The sequence below is a fragment of the Sardina pilchardus genome, chromosome 11, assembly GCF_963854185.1.
Source record: "Sardina pilchardus chromosome 11, fSarPil1.1, whole genome shotgun sequence".
NCBI classification, from domain to species: Eukaryota; Metazoa; Chordata; class Actinopteri; order Clupeiformes; family Clupeidae; genus Sardina; species Sardina pilchardus.
The window spans coordinates 22,015,831-22,035,830 of NC_085004.1; the positions used below are offsets into that span (position 1 = coordinate 22,015,831).

The following is a 20,000-nucleotide window of genomic DNA, read 5'->3' on the forward strand; positions in this document are numbered from 1 at the left end:
GAGAGGGAGGGGAGAATAAGTACAAGCAGTGCTCTCTTTCCACTGACACAGTTCGATTAACACATAGAGACAGAGAGAGTGAGAAAAGAGATAGATAGAGGGAGAGAAAGATAGAAAGAGAGGGATGGAGAGAGAGGGCGACAAATGGCTGAAGAAACAGATAAAGGAATCCATCCATGGAGGGAGACAGAAAGAGTGAGAGAGGGAGGGAGAGAGGGAGGGCAGGAACCGCTCAACTATGTCTGGAGGTGGAAGCTAGAGCAAGAGTTGATTGCCTCTGTGTGCATCTGTCTCTCTCTCTCTATATGTGTGTGTGTGTGTGTGTGTGTGTGTGTGTGTGTTAGTGTGTGTGAGTGTGTGTGTGTGTCTCTCTCTCTCTGTGTGCATGTGCATGTGTATGTCTGTGTCTGTGTGTGTATGTGTGTGTGTGTGTGTGTGTGCGTGTGGTGATATGACGGTGTGTGATGGAGACCAGTGCTCCTCTCTCTGCTGGGAGTCTCTCCAGGGGTCCGGAGCCGCTGTGGTTGGGTGGAGGTACTAACTCAATCCTGCTGTGTCCCCCACACACACCCTCTGCTGATGGGCCAGACCTGAGCACCCCCACCCCTTCAACACACACAGCCTTAAGCTTAGAGGTTGGTGACTGACTCTGTGTGTGTGTGTGTGTGTGTAGGGGGGATTGCAGGCCCCCCAGTCTGCTTGTCAACATTATCAGTGGGTCCCCTGGAGAGAGCTTGTTTAGACGAAAGGGCTTAGGGCATGAGGTGGTATAGAGGAAGAGCGCCTAACACACACACACACGCACGCTCGCACTAGTGTCTGGTGGTCAGTGGTGCATACCAACATCCACACTCACTTCCAAAGCAGACTGGCATGCAGTAAACACAAAGCCACTGCATTCACTCATCACAGACAACCAGATGGGGGCACACACACACACATACACACACACACACACACGGATTCCTCATATTGTTTTGTTTTAACTGTGGACACACAGTCACACACACACACAGTGGACACACAGTCTCACGCACACACAGCCACACACACAGAGTGGTTGAGGGTGATGCAGGAGCCGTTGACTAGGCTCCAGTAAGTCCTAACAGGGGGAGGGTTGTTTATTTCCTTTAGTCTGCCTGCAGTTCACAGAGCAGACCCCTGCCCTTTACACCCACGCCTGACTGAGCCCTGAGCTCACAGAGCACACACACACACACACACACACACACACACACACACACACACACCCACACACACACACACACACACACACAAAAAGAGGGTGAGAGAGCCTTCCATTCTGATGAGGCTTTTCTATGCGCTCCTGGACCATGACTGGAACAGCTGAACCAGCGACCCGAGCACTCTCTCGAACACACACACACACACACACACACACACACACACACACACACACTCACATATATAAACGCATACACACAGATAAACACACATTCGCACAAAGACAAAAATGAGCACAAAAATAATCTGCCTACCGCTACTACTGTACTTTGCTGCAGCACCTAGACAACCCCGTTTCTGAAACATAATGGTCAGCCGAGCTCCAGGCCACCACTGCCCACTCTGCTCTGACCCCTAATCACAGATGACCACCTCCAGCCCCATTCACCAGGCTCACACCCGCCACACTGTCAGGAGATGAGACAAGGGGAAGGATATCCGGCTCGGAGAGCCTCTCTCTACGGACTCATCTCGCCCCGAATCAGATGAAAACAGCACCCCAATAAGCACCAGCAAACCTCTTCTGGCCTCTCGTCAAGGTCCGGTCAGGACCTGCTGAGGGAGCAATGCCACGGTAAACAACCCAGCCATCCAGCCAGCGAGGCAGCCAGAGAGCCAGGCAGGCCTTTAAGTGGGTCACTGAGCAGGGCCCGCTCCACTCCCCCCCCCCTCCACCTCCCCTCCCCCTGGGCCAAGTCTCCCTGGAGACTCCGCTTAATTCAATCCAGTGTGAATACCACTTAAGGGGCTATTAGCGACTCCGAAAAGAGAGACACTGACAGCCATCTTAACCCCCGCGCGCATCCTCCACTCCTCCGGAAGAGAGACAGGGGATAGGAAGAGACAGAGAGAGAGAGAGAAAGAGAGAGAGAGAGAGAGAGAGAGAGAGCTAGCAGAGAGAGAGAAAGAGAGAGAAGGATGGAGGAAGGCCAGCCGCTAGCCACAAAAGATGCCGGTGTCCTGGGACAGCTGTTTCAGGATGGAGTGGTGGAAGGGTGTGTGGAGGGGTGAGGGGGGTGTGTGGAAGGGGTCGAGGGTTAAAGGTGAAGGGTCAGGGTCAGGGTTGGTAAAGGGGGGGACGCACCTCTGGGCTCCTCGGCCTGCTTGGCCAGCTTGCGGAGGGCTGCGGCGAATCCGGAGTGGGCCGACTGGGCGGCCGGACTGCCATTGGGCACGATGGAGCCGTTGAGGGGCGACGGAGTCAAGGGGCTGACCGTTGCCGTAGTGCGCGTTGCCGTCGAGATCATTCCTAAGGAAGGTGACTTTGGCTCATGGCTCATGCCTGGAGGAAAAGAGAGGGGGGGGCAAACAAAAAAAAGAGGGGGAGAGAGAAAGAGAGAGAGAGAGAGAAAGAGAGGGAAAAGATGAGTGGCACAGGATGTGAGGGGGTGTGTTATAGTCTATTAGCGTCGTCACCAGAGCACAGTCAGCCGCAGAGGGAGTCAGTCACTCAGACAGGTCAGTCAGTATTGAGTCACGCAGTGAATAACTAGCCCCGGGGTTACAGGCTCACACACTGTGTGTGATTGTGCTTTTCTAAGAAGGCCCACAGTCTAGCCACACACACACATACTCATACATGTGTGTGTGTCCAAGCTGTTAATACACACACACACACACACAGACAGACGCACAGTCACACACACACACACACACACACACACACACACACACACACACACACAGAGTGACAGCTGTGGGTGTGGGGTCAGAGGTGATGCCCAGGGTCAGGCGGCCCATCCCAAAGAGGCACGCAGCCAGCACGCATCCAGCAGGGCCTTTGTTCCAACGGCAACCAAGCCATGCCCTGCTCAGCCTGCCTCACACAAACACACACACACACACAGACAACACCGCGCACACACACACACACGTCATATTCCCACCCAACAGCCTGACAGCGCCAGACAGGACACATTAGCCTCACTGCTTGCACAGCTATCGCTATCATAACGATAGCCACTGCCACGGCTGTCACAATCACCCCATCATCTTCATCATCATCGTCATCATCATCATCATCATCCCATCATCATCATCATCATCATCATCATAACCATCACCATCACCGCCACCACACACACTGCCATCCCAATCACCTTGCTGCCACAGTGATGCAATGTGACAAATGCTTCTCTACTCCTCCCCCCCCCGCCCCCCATCCCACCCCAAGCTCAGAGCTCCTCAGGACACTAGCATTTAGCACACTTGGTCATGGGACGGTGAAGCAATCTCGGTCAGCTCTGACCATGCCTCCACACCACCGACACTGACCAGCACACTTCCTGCTGGTGTGGGGCGATATGGCAGGTCAGGGGGAGCTTGTGCTGGTCTGTCTGTCAGATGGCTAGGTTATCATGTCTATCAAAGATGGGTGTGAGTTCCTGCCAGAAGAGATTCACGGTGTGGTTAGTTCTGTGGAATGGTTAGGTCTCGGTTTCTGTTCGCTAATATGGTGATTCAATAGACTTTACCAGACGAGTTTGCCTACAGTCCTAAACCATAATTATGGCGTGTGTCTGTGGGCTTTGCATGCTACGCTGACAGAGGATCAAGTCTGTGGCAGTAGCTATGGCAATGAGCTGGTTTACATGTTTAACAGTTGTTCATAACCCAGGGTTAGCATCCGCAGCTAGCGCTACCACACAAACAAAAGTGACTTGACATTTCTCATGACTCTACTCGCACTGTGAGTAACACAGCTTCAGTCAAACCGACAGTCTGAATACATCACGAATGAATGCATCTCCGACCTGTGGCTCATTTCAGATGGAGAGAGTGAACAACACATCAGCACAGCTGCCAACTTCTGGGGGAGCACATTGAGAAACACTGATCCAAGAACTGCCTTCCATGAAACACTGGGGGCTTCCCCCAGCGTAAATTGTGAAAATGTGTACTCTTTTCCCGAGACAGGGGGTTCCCCAGTACAGATTGGCCGAAAAGAGACAAACACTCACACTCTCCCACACACACACACACACACACACACACACACACACACACACACACACACACACACACACACACACACACATGGATTTCCAGGTTTGGAGACCTTGAGTGAGGCAGAGCAGAGGTGGTTTGAGGTGAGGTAAGGTGGGAACAACGAGTCTGGAACGCACACTACTCTAAGCCCTCCTCTCCTCTCCTCCCTTCTTCTCTCCTCTTCTCTTCTCGTCTTTCTCTTCCCTCCTCTTCCTTCTGTTTTCCTCCTCTATCCTCCCCTGCTGTCCTCCTCTCATCTCTACATCTGACACGTTGAGTGACCCAAGCTGCTGCATGGACATTTTTCCACCTACCTCCCCCTCACACACACACACACGCACACACACACGTCTTTTTTGGGGTGTGGGATTTACGGGCGTTGGCACCGAGCTCTGGAGAGGACTGGTGTGTAAGGGGACACCAACGCCACAAGCCAGGCGGAATCCCTGAGCCTCGCGTTGCACATGCGCCCCGAAGCTCACTGCACTGCTGTCACACACTGGCACAGTTAACGAGCTGCCACACACACACACACACACACACATACACACAGAATGAGGTCATGGCAGGGTCAAGCCACACACACACACACACACACACACACACGAACACACACACACACACACCAACACCACCACGTCTTTGGCCAGGCTGATTCCATGTGTGGTTGCCAATTGGTCCGAGTTAGGATCAGTTCACTTAGTGCTTAATATAGGAGGAGCCCTCTGGGGCAGTGAGGTTAACAAAGATAAAAGGATAAAAAGAAAAACAAACAAAGACAAAGAGAGTGAGAGAGAGAAAGAGAGAGAGAGAGAGAACGAATGAATTAGTCATTCTTCTCTCACTTCTTACAGGCTGCTGAAGAGTTGGCTAAGGGTGCTGTTTGTGAGGTCGCTGTTGAGGGAAGTACAGCCTGTTTTCTGTTTGTGCTTGTCTGTGTGTGTGTGTGTGTGTGTGTGTGTGTGTGTGTGTGTGTGTGTGTGTGTGCCTGTGTTTGCTGTGTGTGACTGGTGGGGAAGGTGCCGTTTCCCCAACACTATGGGGCTAACCTCCGTTTCACCCAGTGCACTATGCCTGAACCCCCTAGAGCAATTAATAATGAAATTAACAATGCCACTACTGCTGCTAGACTGTCAATTCGACCCCCACATGCTCACTCACACACACACACACACACACACACACACACACACACAGTAATAAAGTTACTGTAAGGAGGCACTAACTACTTGACACAGATCACTCATTCACAGGGGAGCCAATAACAATAAACACACACACGATCACTCACACACACAACCATTACATTACACAGACACATGCGCGCACACACACAATTATACACACAGTACACACAGCTGCTTATAGTCATCATAATCACACATTACTGCGAAAGAATAGCAACTCGGAACTATCCAAGACCCTGATCATTCATTCAAAAGGACACCCCAGAGACTGTAACACACACAGAGAGAGAGAGAGAGAGAGAGAGAGAGAGAGAGAGAGAGAGAGAGAGAGAGAGAGAGAGAGAGAGAGAGGAAAACAAGCACTATTGTTGTATCTAACATGTAGAGAGAGCTTGTGCGTTCTCCACAACTCCTCAACCCTGTAGCTAAGAATTACAAAATACACAAACACACACACACACACACACTCCCACCACCCACACTAACTGAAACACACAAACACACACACACACACACACACACACACACACAATGAATGACACAGGCACTCTGTGGATGGGAAAGAGCCACCACGAGCACCCTTTCCCAGAGCTGAAGCACACAGAGAATAACCCACAATTTCACAGTGACACACACACACACACACACACACACACACACACACAGTAGCTGACAAACGCTGTGAGAAACCGCCTCACAACCCCTGACACCCGTTCTCGGAGAAAAGCCGAGAGAGAGAGAAAAAAAGAACTTCTCTGAAACGGCACGGGAGCAAATGTTCAGACAGCAAATGTTCAGTGCCTGGTCAAGCCAGCTTCAGCCACAGCAATAAAACACTCTCGTCAAATCCCCCCCCCCCCCCACCACCACCACCACACACACACCACCCCACCCCTCGCTCTCTCCACACACACACACACACACACACAAAACGAGGACCCCCCTCAGAGTAAAGGACGAAAAAAGCGGCGTCTGCTTACTGCACAAAGGACTGGAGCTGCCTCTGTCTCCCATCGCTGCATCTTCAGCCAAGCCCCGCGCTTCAAGAGAGCCAAGGGAAACACCATTTTTTTCCTCCTCTCCTCTTCCCTGTTTCTCTTTCTTCCTCCGTTTCTCGCTCGCGCTCTCTCTCTCTCTCTCTCTTTCTCCCTCTCTCTCTCTCTCTCTCTGTAGGTCCCTCGCGCTCCGTCGCTCCCTCTTCACAAAGACCGTTTGGAGCTTATCTAACAAAGCAACACACCACACACACACACACGCTCGCTCTGCCTATCTCCCCCTCTCTCTCTCGTGCTTGCTCACTCACTCACTAGCTTGCTCTTTCTCCCTCCCTCCCTTACCCTCTCTCTCTCTCTCTCGCTCGCTCTCTCGCCCTCCTCTCTCTCGCTCTCTCACCCTCCTCTCTCTCTCTTTTTTCTTTCTTTCTTCCTCTCTCTCTCTCTCTCTCTCTCTCTCTCTCCCTCCTCTCTCTCTCGCCTAGTGAAAACAGAAATTCTCAGCCTAGCAGCTGCTGCAATGTCACATGACCTCCTCCCCTCCTCCTCCTCCTCCCCCCTCTTCCCCTCTCAACCTATAATTCCTCAGCCATTCTGAGATAACAGAGGCATGCACATGCTGCCAGGGGGGGAGTGAGAGAGCGAGAGAGAGAGAGAGAGAGAGAGAGAGCAAGAGAGAGAGAGAGAGAGAGCAAGAGCGAACGAGGGGGGAGAGAGCAAGAGAGAACGAGGGGGAGAGGGGAAGGAGGGAGAGAGGGAGGGAGGGAGGGAAAGAGGGGGTGGCTGCCCCTGCGTGTCATCTGTCTCCTCTTCCACATGGCCCTGGTGACCACAGTGACCCCCTTGAAGTTGGAAGAGGGGGGCAGAGGGGGAGAGGGAGGGAGAAAGAGAGAGAGAGAGAGAGAGAGAAATGGAGAGAGTGAGAGATAGAGAGAGACAGAAAAGAAGAGGGGGAGATAGAGAGAGAGCATTGGGCGGGGTGTTAAAAGACTGTGACGTGCATACACTTTCCCCACCACCTCTTTCTCTTTCTCTCTCTCTCTCTCTCTCTCTCTCTCTCTCAGACTGTGTGTGTGTGTGTGTGTGTGTGTGTCTCTATCTGAGGAAAGATAGAGCCTTGGGCAGAGGTGGAGGCTTGTTCTGGCGTGCCGTTACTAAGACCTTGCCCCGCAACCACCTCCTCTCCCTCTCACTAAACCCACGTCCCCGCCCCACCTTGCACACACACGGACGCACACACACACACACACACACGGACGCACACACACACACACACACACACGCACATACACACCTACACTCACACAATAAAAAATCCTTACACCTAGGGTGTGACAAGGGGGAAAAAAACACTCACCTCTAATACACACACACACACACACACAGATGAGTTCCCAGATAAAACACCTGAGCTAGTCTTGATCTATGAGACAGGGGTGGGAGTGACTCATCAGGCTGCTCTGCCCGCCCTGCCGCTGACAGACAGGTGTCAAACTCGCCGCCGGCGCCGTCAGTCTCCACCGCTGCCGACTCTGCAGCGCTTCTGGCCCTGATGTGGCCCACCTCCGGTCCACAGTCCACCGCTCTCCAGCGGGCCAATCCCACTAAACTCACGACCGCTACACAGACAAGCCTATTAAACCTTCCACGTGCTCCCCTCTATCCCAGCTCCACGGTCTCTTCCCGTCCCTAGGCAGGCCGAGGGGAGGCCAAGGCATGCATCCACTACACATTCCATCAGGAATGTACAGCTGGTGATACACAGCGTGTAGGCTATATGGAGCAGAGAGTAAATGGGATACAATGTGAAAGTCCCTGGTACAGTGCCCCCTAGTGATGAAGCCCATTAATGCAACTGCTTCAGTGAGCACTGCTTTTCTCTCTCATGTGGTTAAGAGAAAAATATCAAAAGGAGGATTTTACTGTCTTTTAGCTGTCAGATGTATCCAGGAGGCAGGTGAAAGAAAGCCTGTATTTATTTTTAAGATGACTTTTTAATTCTATTTACATATGAGATTTTATTTCCAGGCGTGGTGTGTGTGTGTGTGTGTGTGTGTGTGTGTGTGTGTGCGCATGTGTATGCATGCGTGTGTGTGTGTGTGTGTGTGTGTGTGCGTGTATGTGTGTGCGTGTGTGTGTGTATGTGTATGTGTATGTGTGTGCATGCGTGCGTGCGTGCGTGCGTGTGTGTGTGTTTGTGTGTGTGTGTGTAAACCCAAGAGTGTAGCTGCCTCTGTGGCTGGGCTTGAGTCTGTTGAGGCAGGAAACAGAGAGAGGGGGAAAATAGCCCTGAGAGAGCCGCAATGATCTAATCAGCGACAGCCAACACGCACACAAATACACACCATGACTGAGCAATAATGAAGCAAGCATGAACACAGCACAAGATGGGAGTGAGAGGGCAGACATCAGAAAAAAAAGAGCTGGTGAGGGAGAGTCCTCTTCCTCTAAGAGTGAAATGTATTAAATAATGCACACACACACACACACACACACACACAGATACTAACGCCACAAACACGCACACCGACAAAAAAAAAAAAAGAGATCCATCCCTAAGGTATGCGAGTACGTCGGGGAAGAAAGACCACTCGACACCATTGTGGCTCCAACATGGAGCTCTCTCGGTCAGACAACATGACGAATGACCACAATCAACCGCCAAAGCACTATCTCTCCCCCACCCCCCTTCCCCTCCTCTACTCTCTCCCTCTTGACCTCTGCCTGATTAGGTCTTCTGACATGGCCTCCCTGTCCCCCTTCCCCCATTCCCATCTCTCCTCTCCTCTCCTCCCTCTTCCGGTCCTCTCTCTCTTTCTCTCTCTCTCCCCCCCTCTCTCTCTCTCTGTGTGTTTCCCTGAGGTAGCTGTGTTCTCTTGTGGTTCTCCCTCTTCTCCACCAGAGGGAGCTGTAGGACCTGTTATTATCACACTGAGGGCTCTCCTGCCTCTGGTCCTGAGAGTCTCTTCACTCTTCTGCTCACTTCTATGACCGCACATCTCACACTCTCCGTTTCTACTGACCAGAGCCAGATCCCTCACTCTGAGCCTGTGGTCTCAACATCAACATCAACAACAACAACAACAACAACAAGTTCACTGACTAGCAATGACAGCCTTTGTCGTCAGAGAATGTGTGTACACACAAACACATGAACACTTTTCTGAAAACACAAACATGCTTTAACCCAATCATACACTCCCACTGTACAGTATACACCGGAGTGTGGTATGTGTTGAGACATCTGTCTGTTGATAAGCCTTTTACACACACACACACACACACACAGAGTGAGTAAATCCCTTTGGCTCCGCTGTGACCTGGTCCACTGTTGAGAAAATGCAGGGAGGCTTTCCAGGCAGTTAATCTTTAACCAGGAAGAGATTTGCCTATCAGCTTGTTAAAAGAAGAGCATGTGGCTATCTGCTGTAATTCACCCTCCTATCACTCTACCTGACCAGGGGGGAGAGAGACAGAGGGAGGGGTAAAGAGAGATAGAGAGGGACATAAAGAGAGATAGAGAGAGAGAGTTAGATAGATAGAGAGAGAGGGATAGAGATAGAGAGAGAGAGAGGAGAGAGAGAGAGAGAGAGAGAGAGAGGAGAGACATATCCATCCTTTCCCCCTTGAAGTGCAGACAGCCTCCAAACACATTCACACACAGTGACACATCAAAGGAAAATATCTGTGTGAGTTTGTGTGTATGTGGACACTGGGCAGAGAGTAAGGTGTCTGACTAGAGAGCAGAGTCAGAGTAAGTGTGTATCTGACAGAGAGACAGCGTGTGTGTGTGTGTGAGAGAAAGAGAGTGTGTTTGTGTGTATGAAAGTGAGTGTGTATGAGTGTGTGTGTGTGCAGTTCACATCTCTGCCTTCCTGTACTCTGTCATTACACCCCAGGCTTGTATCCAGCTCCATTAAAGAGCTGCAGCCGACAGCAGGGGAGCCATTACTGCCCAGCGTACAGCCGAGTCCCTTCCCACTCTCTCCTGACCCCCGACACACACACACACACACACACACACACACACACACACACACACACACGCACACACGCACACACGCACACACGCACACACGCACACACGCACACAGAAAATCACACAAAAACTCTCTATCCACCAATGGCCAGTGAAACTCATGAACCAACCAGACTGACACACACACACACACACACACTGGTCCACGTAAGTCCGATAATTTAAAAGACTTGTATGGCTGTGTCTCCATTAGCAAGGGCTGTATTTTCCCTATTTCAGCAGCAGCAGGGGCTCTACCCTTACATCTCTCACACACACACACACACACACACACACACACACACACACTAGGGAGGTCTGCCTTCAGAAAAGAGGAGGGTGTTTCACAACACAGCCCACACACTGCTGAGTCCTGCGTGCTGTTGATGATGGAGCAGCACTTCTCATCATGCCTCCTCAAGCACGCGAGGGGAGTGTGTTTGTGTACATGTTGCAGAGGAGAGTGGTCACCGTGTGTGTGTGTGTCAAGAGAGAGGGAAAGGGTGGGGGAGGGAGCTTTTCATTAAAGCCACATTTGTGAAAACACAAGACCACCATGTGACAACCAAGACGACACACACGGACACACACACACACACACACAGACGTACACGAGTAATCTCAATGCACTACTGCCATCCCCATTACCTCTATAGGGGACAGTGGCCCAGACTTAGCATGGCTACCCTGGCCCATGTGCTCCTTCTGTGGGCCGGCTTGGCGCTGTGTCCCCCCCTCTGTGCTGGAGGTGCTGGAGAGGGGGCTGGGAGTCCAGCCGGCAAAAGACCCAGAGAGCTGGCCAGGGACTGGGCCGAACGGGCTTCAAGCCTGGCCACCACACCTGCTTCTGGGTCTGCCCTGTCCATATGCAGCCCATCATCTTGCCTGACTCTCTCTCTATCCCTCCCTCTCTTTCTCTCTCTCTCTCTCTCTATCTCTCCCCCTGTCTCCCTCTCTTTCCTCTCATTCCCCTCTCTCTCTTTCACTCACTCACACGGTGTAACTTGTCCAACATTCTCAGTGGGGTTCATGCCATTTTACGACAGAGCAATATACTAAGTACCTTAATTCTCTCCGTTCTGCTAATTTAAGCTCATATTTCATTGCACGCTTGAGGGAAAACCCTCGTCCAAACCACATAAAACACGCGGAGGCAGAAACTACTGAGGAGTACAGTTTTCCATAATGATCAGCCTTGTTTTATTTTCACACTCTAAAAAAGCGCCAGTGCGCTGCTAGCCAGCTACCAAAAGCACCAGTGTACCTATTTCCCTAATGAGGGCAGAGTTATGACATTGCTGCTCCCCTCCCTCTCATCAGCTCCTACCTACAACTCAAACGCTGATTCACTGTGAGATTGACTATGCGTGTGTGTGAGAGAGAAAGGGAGTGTGCGTGTGAGCATGTGTGTGTGTGTGTGTGTGTGTGTGTGTGTGTAAGAGAGAGCTATAAATGCTAATCAAAACCAATGCATCAATACCAATGGCTTCGCCATGCGCTATTCTAGGGGTGTAAGGTGTTGTGCACGGACATGGTTCTCCTTCTCCCTGCTCTCTTTTCTCTCTCCACCTCTCTCTCTTCTCTCTCTCTTCTCTTTCCTCTGTTCTCTCTCTCTTCCCCCTCTCTCTCTCTCTCTCTCTCTCTCTCTCTCTCTCTCTCTGTGGCCTGGCTCTGGCTATCTGCGTGTCCCTGTGCTGGGTGGCAGAGCGCAGCTCCTGCCCTGTGTGCCTCCTGCATTAGCGGGTGAAGAGCCACTGCTAATCACAGCTCTGATGCTGCCTGCCGGCTGATAATTACCTCCAGTCCCAGCCGCTGCCAGAACCATGGACACACACACACACATGCACACACACACACACACACACACACACACATACAAGCACACATGGATGCTGCCAAAGCCCTGGACACACACAGACAGAACACACATACACAGATGCATGCGCTCACACACATAGATGCACATGTACGCACAAATGTATGTGCACTGGCGCTGGCGCTACGCACACACACACACACACACACACGCACACACACACACACATATCCACATACACACACATGCACAAATGCTCCCTCTCAGTCACACACGCCCCAATTACAGACTAGTAGCCTGGCTGCTTCCTCAACACATGACAACCAGAGGTGGGGGTGGGGGGAGATGAGTGTGTGTGTGTGTGCGTGTGTGTGTGTGTGCATACAAAAAGGGAGGGGAGACCACAATGACACAGGAGATACACAAATCTTTATACTGAGAATGTGTGGGGAAGCAGTGAAACTGTGTGTGTCAGAGGGAGAGAGAGAGTGTGTGTGTGAGAGAGAGAAAGAGAGAGAGGGAAAGAGAAAGAGAGAGAGAAACAGAGAAAGAGAGAGAGAGCTCCTACAGAGTAATGAATGATGGCTGGAATGGCTCATTTATGCACAGAGACAATAGCTGCCCTGACTGAGGAATAAGAGCAGCACTCGCCCCAACAAAGGCCAGGCTGTGTGTTTACCTCAACCAATGACAGCAAGAGCTTGCCAAGCATTCAGCCGCCTGGTCAGGGAAGCAGAATAACTGGAAGAGAATTCTGGGTATTGTAGTGAAAAGGCACTTGTGCCCTGGCTGGCTGTGAATGTGGGTACACACAACAACAGGCATTAGACCGTTAAATACTGCTGGAGAGGGAGGAGAATGCATGCAAGGTATTTTAGCTATGCCACTGCCTTAATCCATGCACAAATAAACAAGAGGGCACACACACATACAGCTCAAACACACACACACACACACACACACACACACACACCATATGACATTCAGCTGATCTGGCAGCTGCTCGTGGCACTTCCAGGCAGTTAATAATGAAGGCTTTCTCCTGTTTGTTCACCCTGCAGAGACCTCCCAACCTCCATCACTCTCCCTCTGTGTGTGTATGCCTCTGTCTCTCTCTGTGTATGTGTGTGTGTGTGTGTGTCTTCCTGAGAACTAGCTCACCAGCACCAAATGCAGAACCAAGAAGACAGTAGTCTTGTCTGCATGCCTGCATAATACAACACTATTAAGCAATATGCCTATCAATGGACACATTTTAGTCCACCCTACCAGTCAGTAATACTATATAGTACTTCTATACTGTATATATACAGAACGTACACACACACACACACACACACACACGAGTAGACCCCAGACAGGCGGAGTGTCCCATAGGGTGGGGTGGGGCTCCACCCTGGCCCCTTGCCAGCCTGAGGGAGTCTGAACTCCCTGGAGTCTGGAAATGATCCTAAATGAACTGCTGGCAACTGCCTGGGAGGCTGCCGATGAAATGAGAGGAGCGCAGTTTAATTATTTGAGGGGGGAAATTAGCTGTGATTGATACTGCACTTTAATGGCCGCGCCACGCCACGGCCTCGGGTTCAACTGCCCAGTGGTGGCCGGCCGACTTCAAACGCTACGCTGTGAGTGTGTGCACTCTGACACGCTGGCAGGATTTAGAAAAAGAAAAGAGAAAAAATAAAACACTGTTGTGTGTTCACACACTCACTCACTCACACACATACACACACGCACACACAACCACACGAGCACACACACACACACACACACACACACATACGCTCAAACACACTCAGCACACAAGCTCTCCGCCAAGGGCTTTGTGAACTTTGCTGTGTGTTTCTACAAGCTGGTGGGTGATAAGGCTGTGTGTGGTTTGTGTGAGAGCCTGTCTATCTGGGCGAGTGTATGCCTAGTGTATGCGCTTGTATGTGCCCGCATGTGTGTGTGTGTGTGTGTGTGTGTGCTGTTCGGGGTTCTTATCTCTCGCTTCAGTGTAGCTTGTGCTAGGTTTGTTTAGCCACTGCTTATCAGCTCCGAGGGGATTAGGCCAGCTACTGTCAAACACTGTTGCTCCATTCTGCACGCTCTAATTTTCACTTCGGCGAGGGACTCTCCAGCACTGGGGCTGCCGCTGCTGCTGCTGCCAGAACCCTCTGCTCTCGCCACAGCCAGTTGGTGCTAATACTACTCCAACCCCCCCCACCCCCCTCAGCCACCTCTTACCCACAATCCAACTCTTCATCCCCCTCTCTCTTTCTTTCTCTCTCTCTCTCTCTCTCTCTCTTGCTGACACACTCAACACCGTAGTACTCTGATGTGTCATCGGGGCCGTTTATTTACGAGACGAGGACCTCCCCTCTCACAGAGGCTTGACACCATATGGGCGCTCAGAAAACAAACAAACACACCCTTATCAGTCACCCGCAACAGGCCTCAACCGACAACCATTTACTTCCCTGTAGTTGCACTGTTTTTTTTTTGTTCTTTTATTTTTTACGACGCGAGATACCTGTATTGCGTCGACGACGGGCAGACGGGGCGGATAGCAGATAGCGGCCGGTTTCGCGATTAAAGGTGAGGGTGGCGAAGCGTGCGACTGACGCGGGGCGGGCGCAGGAGATCTCTCCTGACAGGTTAAAGAGTGGAGCCGCGCTGGCACCGTCTCCCGTACAGGCCGCGCGCGCGAGCGGCCACCGAGCCGGCTGAATGGCAGGGGCATGTTCGGGCCGCTCGAGTGTCACCGATAACATCTGATGGCAGCTGGTGCTGCTGCTGCTGCTGCTATAGGCCACGGCGAAGGCTAATTTGAAGGAGATGGGCGGTCATCATTGTGCGCTCTCTGTGGCTCGTTTCGGATGTTTTGTTCAGTTCTGGGTCTGTGCCGAGCCCCCCAGAGCCTGGCAAAGGGGTTGGTAATTCAGACTGTGTGGAGAGGGAAGGACGGTACGGCTCGAGAGGCTGGTATTAACAGGAGAGGGTGAAATCGTGTGGATGGAATGCAAACATGTAGAGGTGTGTGGGTGTTTGTCTGTGTGTGTGTGTGTGTGTGTGTGTGTGTACAGGGATGTTGTGCGTGTTTCTGTGATGTAGACAGTCCTGTCATCGCGGAACAGGCACTGGAGCATCTTGCCAAGCTGGTCTTTCCTGTTTCCGCCCACGCTGTGTGGCGTGGACTCACACACATCTATGTGTACGCTCGCACACACACACACACACACACACACACAGGATGGAGAAGTGTGGGTGGATAAGGTCCTGCCATCACTTAAAATATCAAGAACTTTTGATGATGATGTAGGTTTCAGTGTAGTAACAGTCTCATAAAGGGCCAATAATCCTGGTAAATTAGCCTCGGTCTAACTTGCTGAAAATGACCCTTACACAACACTCTGGATCACCATCTCTTCAACCCTCTGAATATGGAGTCAGAACAAGGCGAACTGAATTTCAGCAAAAGCATATCAAGTCTGTGTATGTGGAAGCATTCCACAGTATTTTGTCGCCTGTTCTGCGACCATTTCAATATCGTCTTACGATGCATATGAGAAAGAAAAAAAAAACTAAAATTACACATCAGCATGCTAGAGCGCATGCAGAAGGAGGCCTACAGCCTTTATCACCCAAAAAAAGAGTTTGTGTGAAGAAGTATCTCAAAGGAGGAACAAACAAGTGAAGAGGGTCAGGAGGCCACTGGGGAAGCCCTTGATACCTCCTAACACTGTTAGAGTGTGTCTGTGAATGTGTATGAGTGTGTGTGTGTGTATGTGTGTGTGTGTGTGTGTGTGTGTGTGTGTTTCTCTGCGTGTTTGTGGGGGGAGGTGGGTGATGGAGGGAAGAATGAACAGAGAAAAAAGAAAAGAAAAACTGTGGTGTCTAACGGCCTTCTGCAGACAGGTGGTTTACGAGGCGTTTACACAGCTGCTCGCCTACTTCCTGTTTATTTTCATGCTTTATACAACAGCCATATCAGTCACCCGACAGCCAGCCCCAGCACAACCCCAGCACAACATAGCACAGCGCAACACAGGCGCCTGGAGAAGGCACGCTCCCGTCTGGTGCTAGAGGCTGCACACCCACAACACACTTACTTCTCAATGGAGTTAAAGGACAAGGAAATAAAAATGACCATGCTGAGAGAGAGAGAGAGAGAGAGAGAGAGAGAGAGAGAGAGAGAGAGAGAGAGAGAGAGAGAGAGAGAGAGAGAGAGAAAGCTCAATTGCACAGGAGTCCTCCATCTTGAATCTCACTGATCCCTATCACCAAGCAAGTCCCAGCTGCTTGCTTCTGTGACGGAGCACCAACAACAGCTTGCCTCCAAGGGACCCCGGAACGCTGCTCTATGCAATTTCAGGAAAGGACCCACGAAGGACTGTGCTTCGTTTTCGTGGTATAGTCAAATTCACAGCTCAGCACAGGCAAATGAGCTATGCTCTCACTCTCTCTCTACATGACAAGTATGTAAAACAAATTCAAACCCAGGGCGGTACGTTGGAACCCTTGCCACCCAGTGTGGCTTTCAGCACATTTGATTGGTGATAAAAATATGCAAAAAAAGTGGGTGACCTTTTTTTTGCTTTAAGCTGCCTATGTAAACATGGGCAAGACCTCGGAGGGGCCAACCTAATGGCCCTTTTAGTGCTCGCAGCTGCTTTTAGTAACTGACAAACAGTCACCACCGCAGACACAGAACCTAACAGTGGCCTCCATGCACTTTGATGTGTAATATACAGGTCTCCAACAATGTAGGAACTGTCAAGAGGCCATTGACACAACGTGGAGTTAATGATCAAAATCAACTGAATGAAAACTGATACAGGATATAGCCTACTAGAGGCATACACCAAGAAAAGTAATGTCTTATGAAACCAAACATTCTTTCATTCATCACTATAGATAAGGGAAGTCACTGCTGCTAGAAAAATAAAGTCGCCCTGTAAAACAGTTCTGCAGAAACTGCAATTTAACAGACACACAAAACAAACAAGGAACAGTGGCAAACGCCAATCAGAGGCGCAATCGAGGTATTAAAGCAGAGGCTAACAGATAACGACATTTTACAACTCTTGATAACCCCGACACACGCGTAAACAATCGTGGACTGCATGCATTTCAGGTCGGCCCAACTGGCTCTACGTTTGTTCGGGGATGTTGGGAGAGAGGGGGGTCTGTTTACCCAAGCCTTCAGTCTCAAGACTGTGTGTTAAAAAAAAAACAGTGTACCATGTCACCTCGGCAGACAGCTGCTGCATGGCTCTCGTAACGAGGCCGGCGGCGTGTAAGGAAGAATGCACGTCGGATGAAAAGTGATTTCTCACTCTACACCTGCCGTCCGTGCACAATGTGCGCTATGCAGTGTGCTTCCCATAAGGTAAACCTAAACAGAGGCCCAAGGCAACGCGTTACCAGAAGTTCCGATAACAACAAGATAACAAAACACACCAGCAATGAGGGAGCCACTAGTGTTATGGTCTGGCACAAAGCGCACCAGGAAAAAGATGAGAAGATACCGTATAGCCTAGTCATTTTCAACGAGAACTCAGCACACGAACCACAACTAACCAATGCATCTGAAACGATAGTAATTGCATAGCAGACCATAATAATCACACCACTACTTGATGGACCCATCGCTTCATTAACCAGCAATATGTCGTGCTTGATAACGCGGATTTTGCTTTGACGCACAGCGATGTATGGAGCCCTTGCTTGGTTGTGACCGAAAGGTTTCAGAATTTGCACTCAAAACATACACCGAGCCATTTAAGAGCTTTCGTCACCCCATATTCAGCTAAATAAACTCGCTCAACGCAGGTTCCGAATGAGTGAATAGTCTTAGTCACAATTAATTCATTGTTGCTGGTATACATTTCATAGCTGGATGAAAATGAATGTGTTTTCGGTGTTTAATTAGGTAGGTTGATTCAAAACCACAAACAAAAGCAAAACAACCAACAAAACATTCCCCCAAGTTTAATAAACAAATCAACGTTGCGGCTTTCTTGTTTTCTTAAAGAAATTCTTACCAATAACGAATACCACTTGATGTAACGTTAGCCTATACTAATTAAACTCCACAAAACACATTTCCTCGAATCCAATAATAAACCACGACCGAAATGATTAAACGTTCCCTTTACTCATATCACAGAATGCTTCGAACTCGCTACTTCTACAATCGATTCCTCAGCGAGATTATTGTCCGTTTAGGAAAGCTTATGGTTTTAAGAACGGAAACTAGAGTCGGCTATCTATAGCGAGTGTCATCAAAAGGAAACAACTTACCGCAAAACAATGTAGGCTGATTTCTGATCTTGGTTTAGCAATCCCAGTAAATGTTAAAACAAATATCCATCGTTTTTTAATGCTCCGTGGGGGGGTAAGCTGTACTTTGTGACCACAAGAAAAAGCTCTGCTGCCTCGACGCAAGGCCACACTGGAACCGCCGGCTACCCAGCGAAGAGGTGGGGCTTCCTGCCTATGGGGGACGGGGAGACGAGCACCTGCTCGACCGTCACGCCCCCGGGGGGACTGACCGCACATTGTTACCGACCCCATGAATAGGAATTGAAGAGCTATGTTACAAATTCCGAAGATGACGATGACAATAGATGGAAATAGCCTCCATTGTAAGATACATTTTAATAGGCGGACGCGCTTGTTGTATCGCACATGCAACTATTTTGCAGGCGAATTTATTTCAATAAATTGTTAAACAAAGAAAATTGTGAAAAAATAGTAATTAAAAAAATTATCTTACCACGACTCACAACGACAAAAAAAGAAAATCCCAACTACTTTATTATTCTCTCAAATGTGAATTAATTGGATAAATAGAAGGTTGAAACCGGAAACGAGACATTTATGCAAGCCACCACCAGGGGCCAGCCACCCACCAAGTGCAAAGCTTGCAGCTTTTTGGCTCAGAAATGACTGGCACTCAAGGAAGCAATAGGCTATGTAAAGATCTCCCTATGTAAAAACGGCATCATTCACGCTGCGACTTTCATCAATTAGATTAAAAGTCAAAACAATAATCTCAGCAAAAAAAAAATACTATGGCCAAGGCAATGCATGCATATTAAAGCTGAAAGCCATAATTAAAAATGGATTTTACTGAGAGTGATGGCCTAGGCTTACTGTGGGAGCTTAATTGGTTACACTGACACCCTGGCCTTTGAGTGAAAAAGATCCCGTTTGCTGATAGCAAGCCAGTAGGCTAAGCATCCTGGATTATAGCCAGAGGGGAAGTTCAAAAAGAAAGAAGAAAAAAACAGCCTCAGCGTTCCTGGTTGTGAATGATAGGTGTATCCCCGGTCTACAAGTTCCTTGAGGTAGACACTCAGGAAGCGCTGCTAAAGGAAGTAGGTGTTGTAGCATGTCATGTTACTCAAACAAGTCTTTTTAACGACAAATTCCCTCTGAGAAAAAAAGTATTTTTTTTTCTCAATGACTAATGTCTCGACCTACGCACTGCTGAGCTTTTGCTTTTGGCCCAAAAGATCATCCATCAGTTCATCTGCAATGTTTACCATTAGTCATGACCTTATGTTGAGTGTACCTGGCATACTCAGTCTAGTGTAAAAAAATAAAAATAAAATAATAAAAACACTCTTAAACTCAGACTACATATAACCAAGAAAACAAACAGACTACATTCTTGGAATCTTCTGAGAAAAATAGACATACAGACAGACAGACAGAGAGAGAGAGACAGAGAACAAACAGCCAGAGATCAAAATGGCTGACCT

The 20,000-nt window shown here is 49.7% G+C and overlaps 1 protein-coding gene across 4 annotated transcripts in view; it reads right to left on the reverse strand.

Moving 5' to 3' along the window:
* The window catches only part of gse1b (Gse1 coiled-coil protein b), a 184,700-nt gene that overhangs the window by 33,494 nt on the left and 131,206 nt on the right, over positions 1-20,000 (reverse strand). Inside the window, exons 1-2 of one of the 4 annotated variants that reach the window (XM_062548920.1) lie at positions 18,535-18,690; positions 2,330-2,527 (exon numbers count right to left, since the gene is read on the reverse strand). In XM_062548920.1, coding sequence (XP_062404904.1) covers positions 2,330-2,525 — 196 coding nt within the window. In that variant the 5' untranslated portion in view covers positions 2,526-2,527; positions 18,535-18,690. Of the gene's footprint in view, positions 1-2,329; positions 2,528-6,400; positions 6,766-18,534; positions 18,691-20,000 lie in introns of those variants that run through there. The other 3 variants (XM_062548918.1, XM_062548921.1, XM_062548923.1) reach the window with 3 other exon arrangements.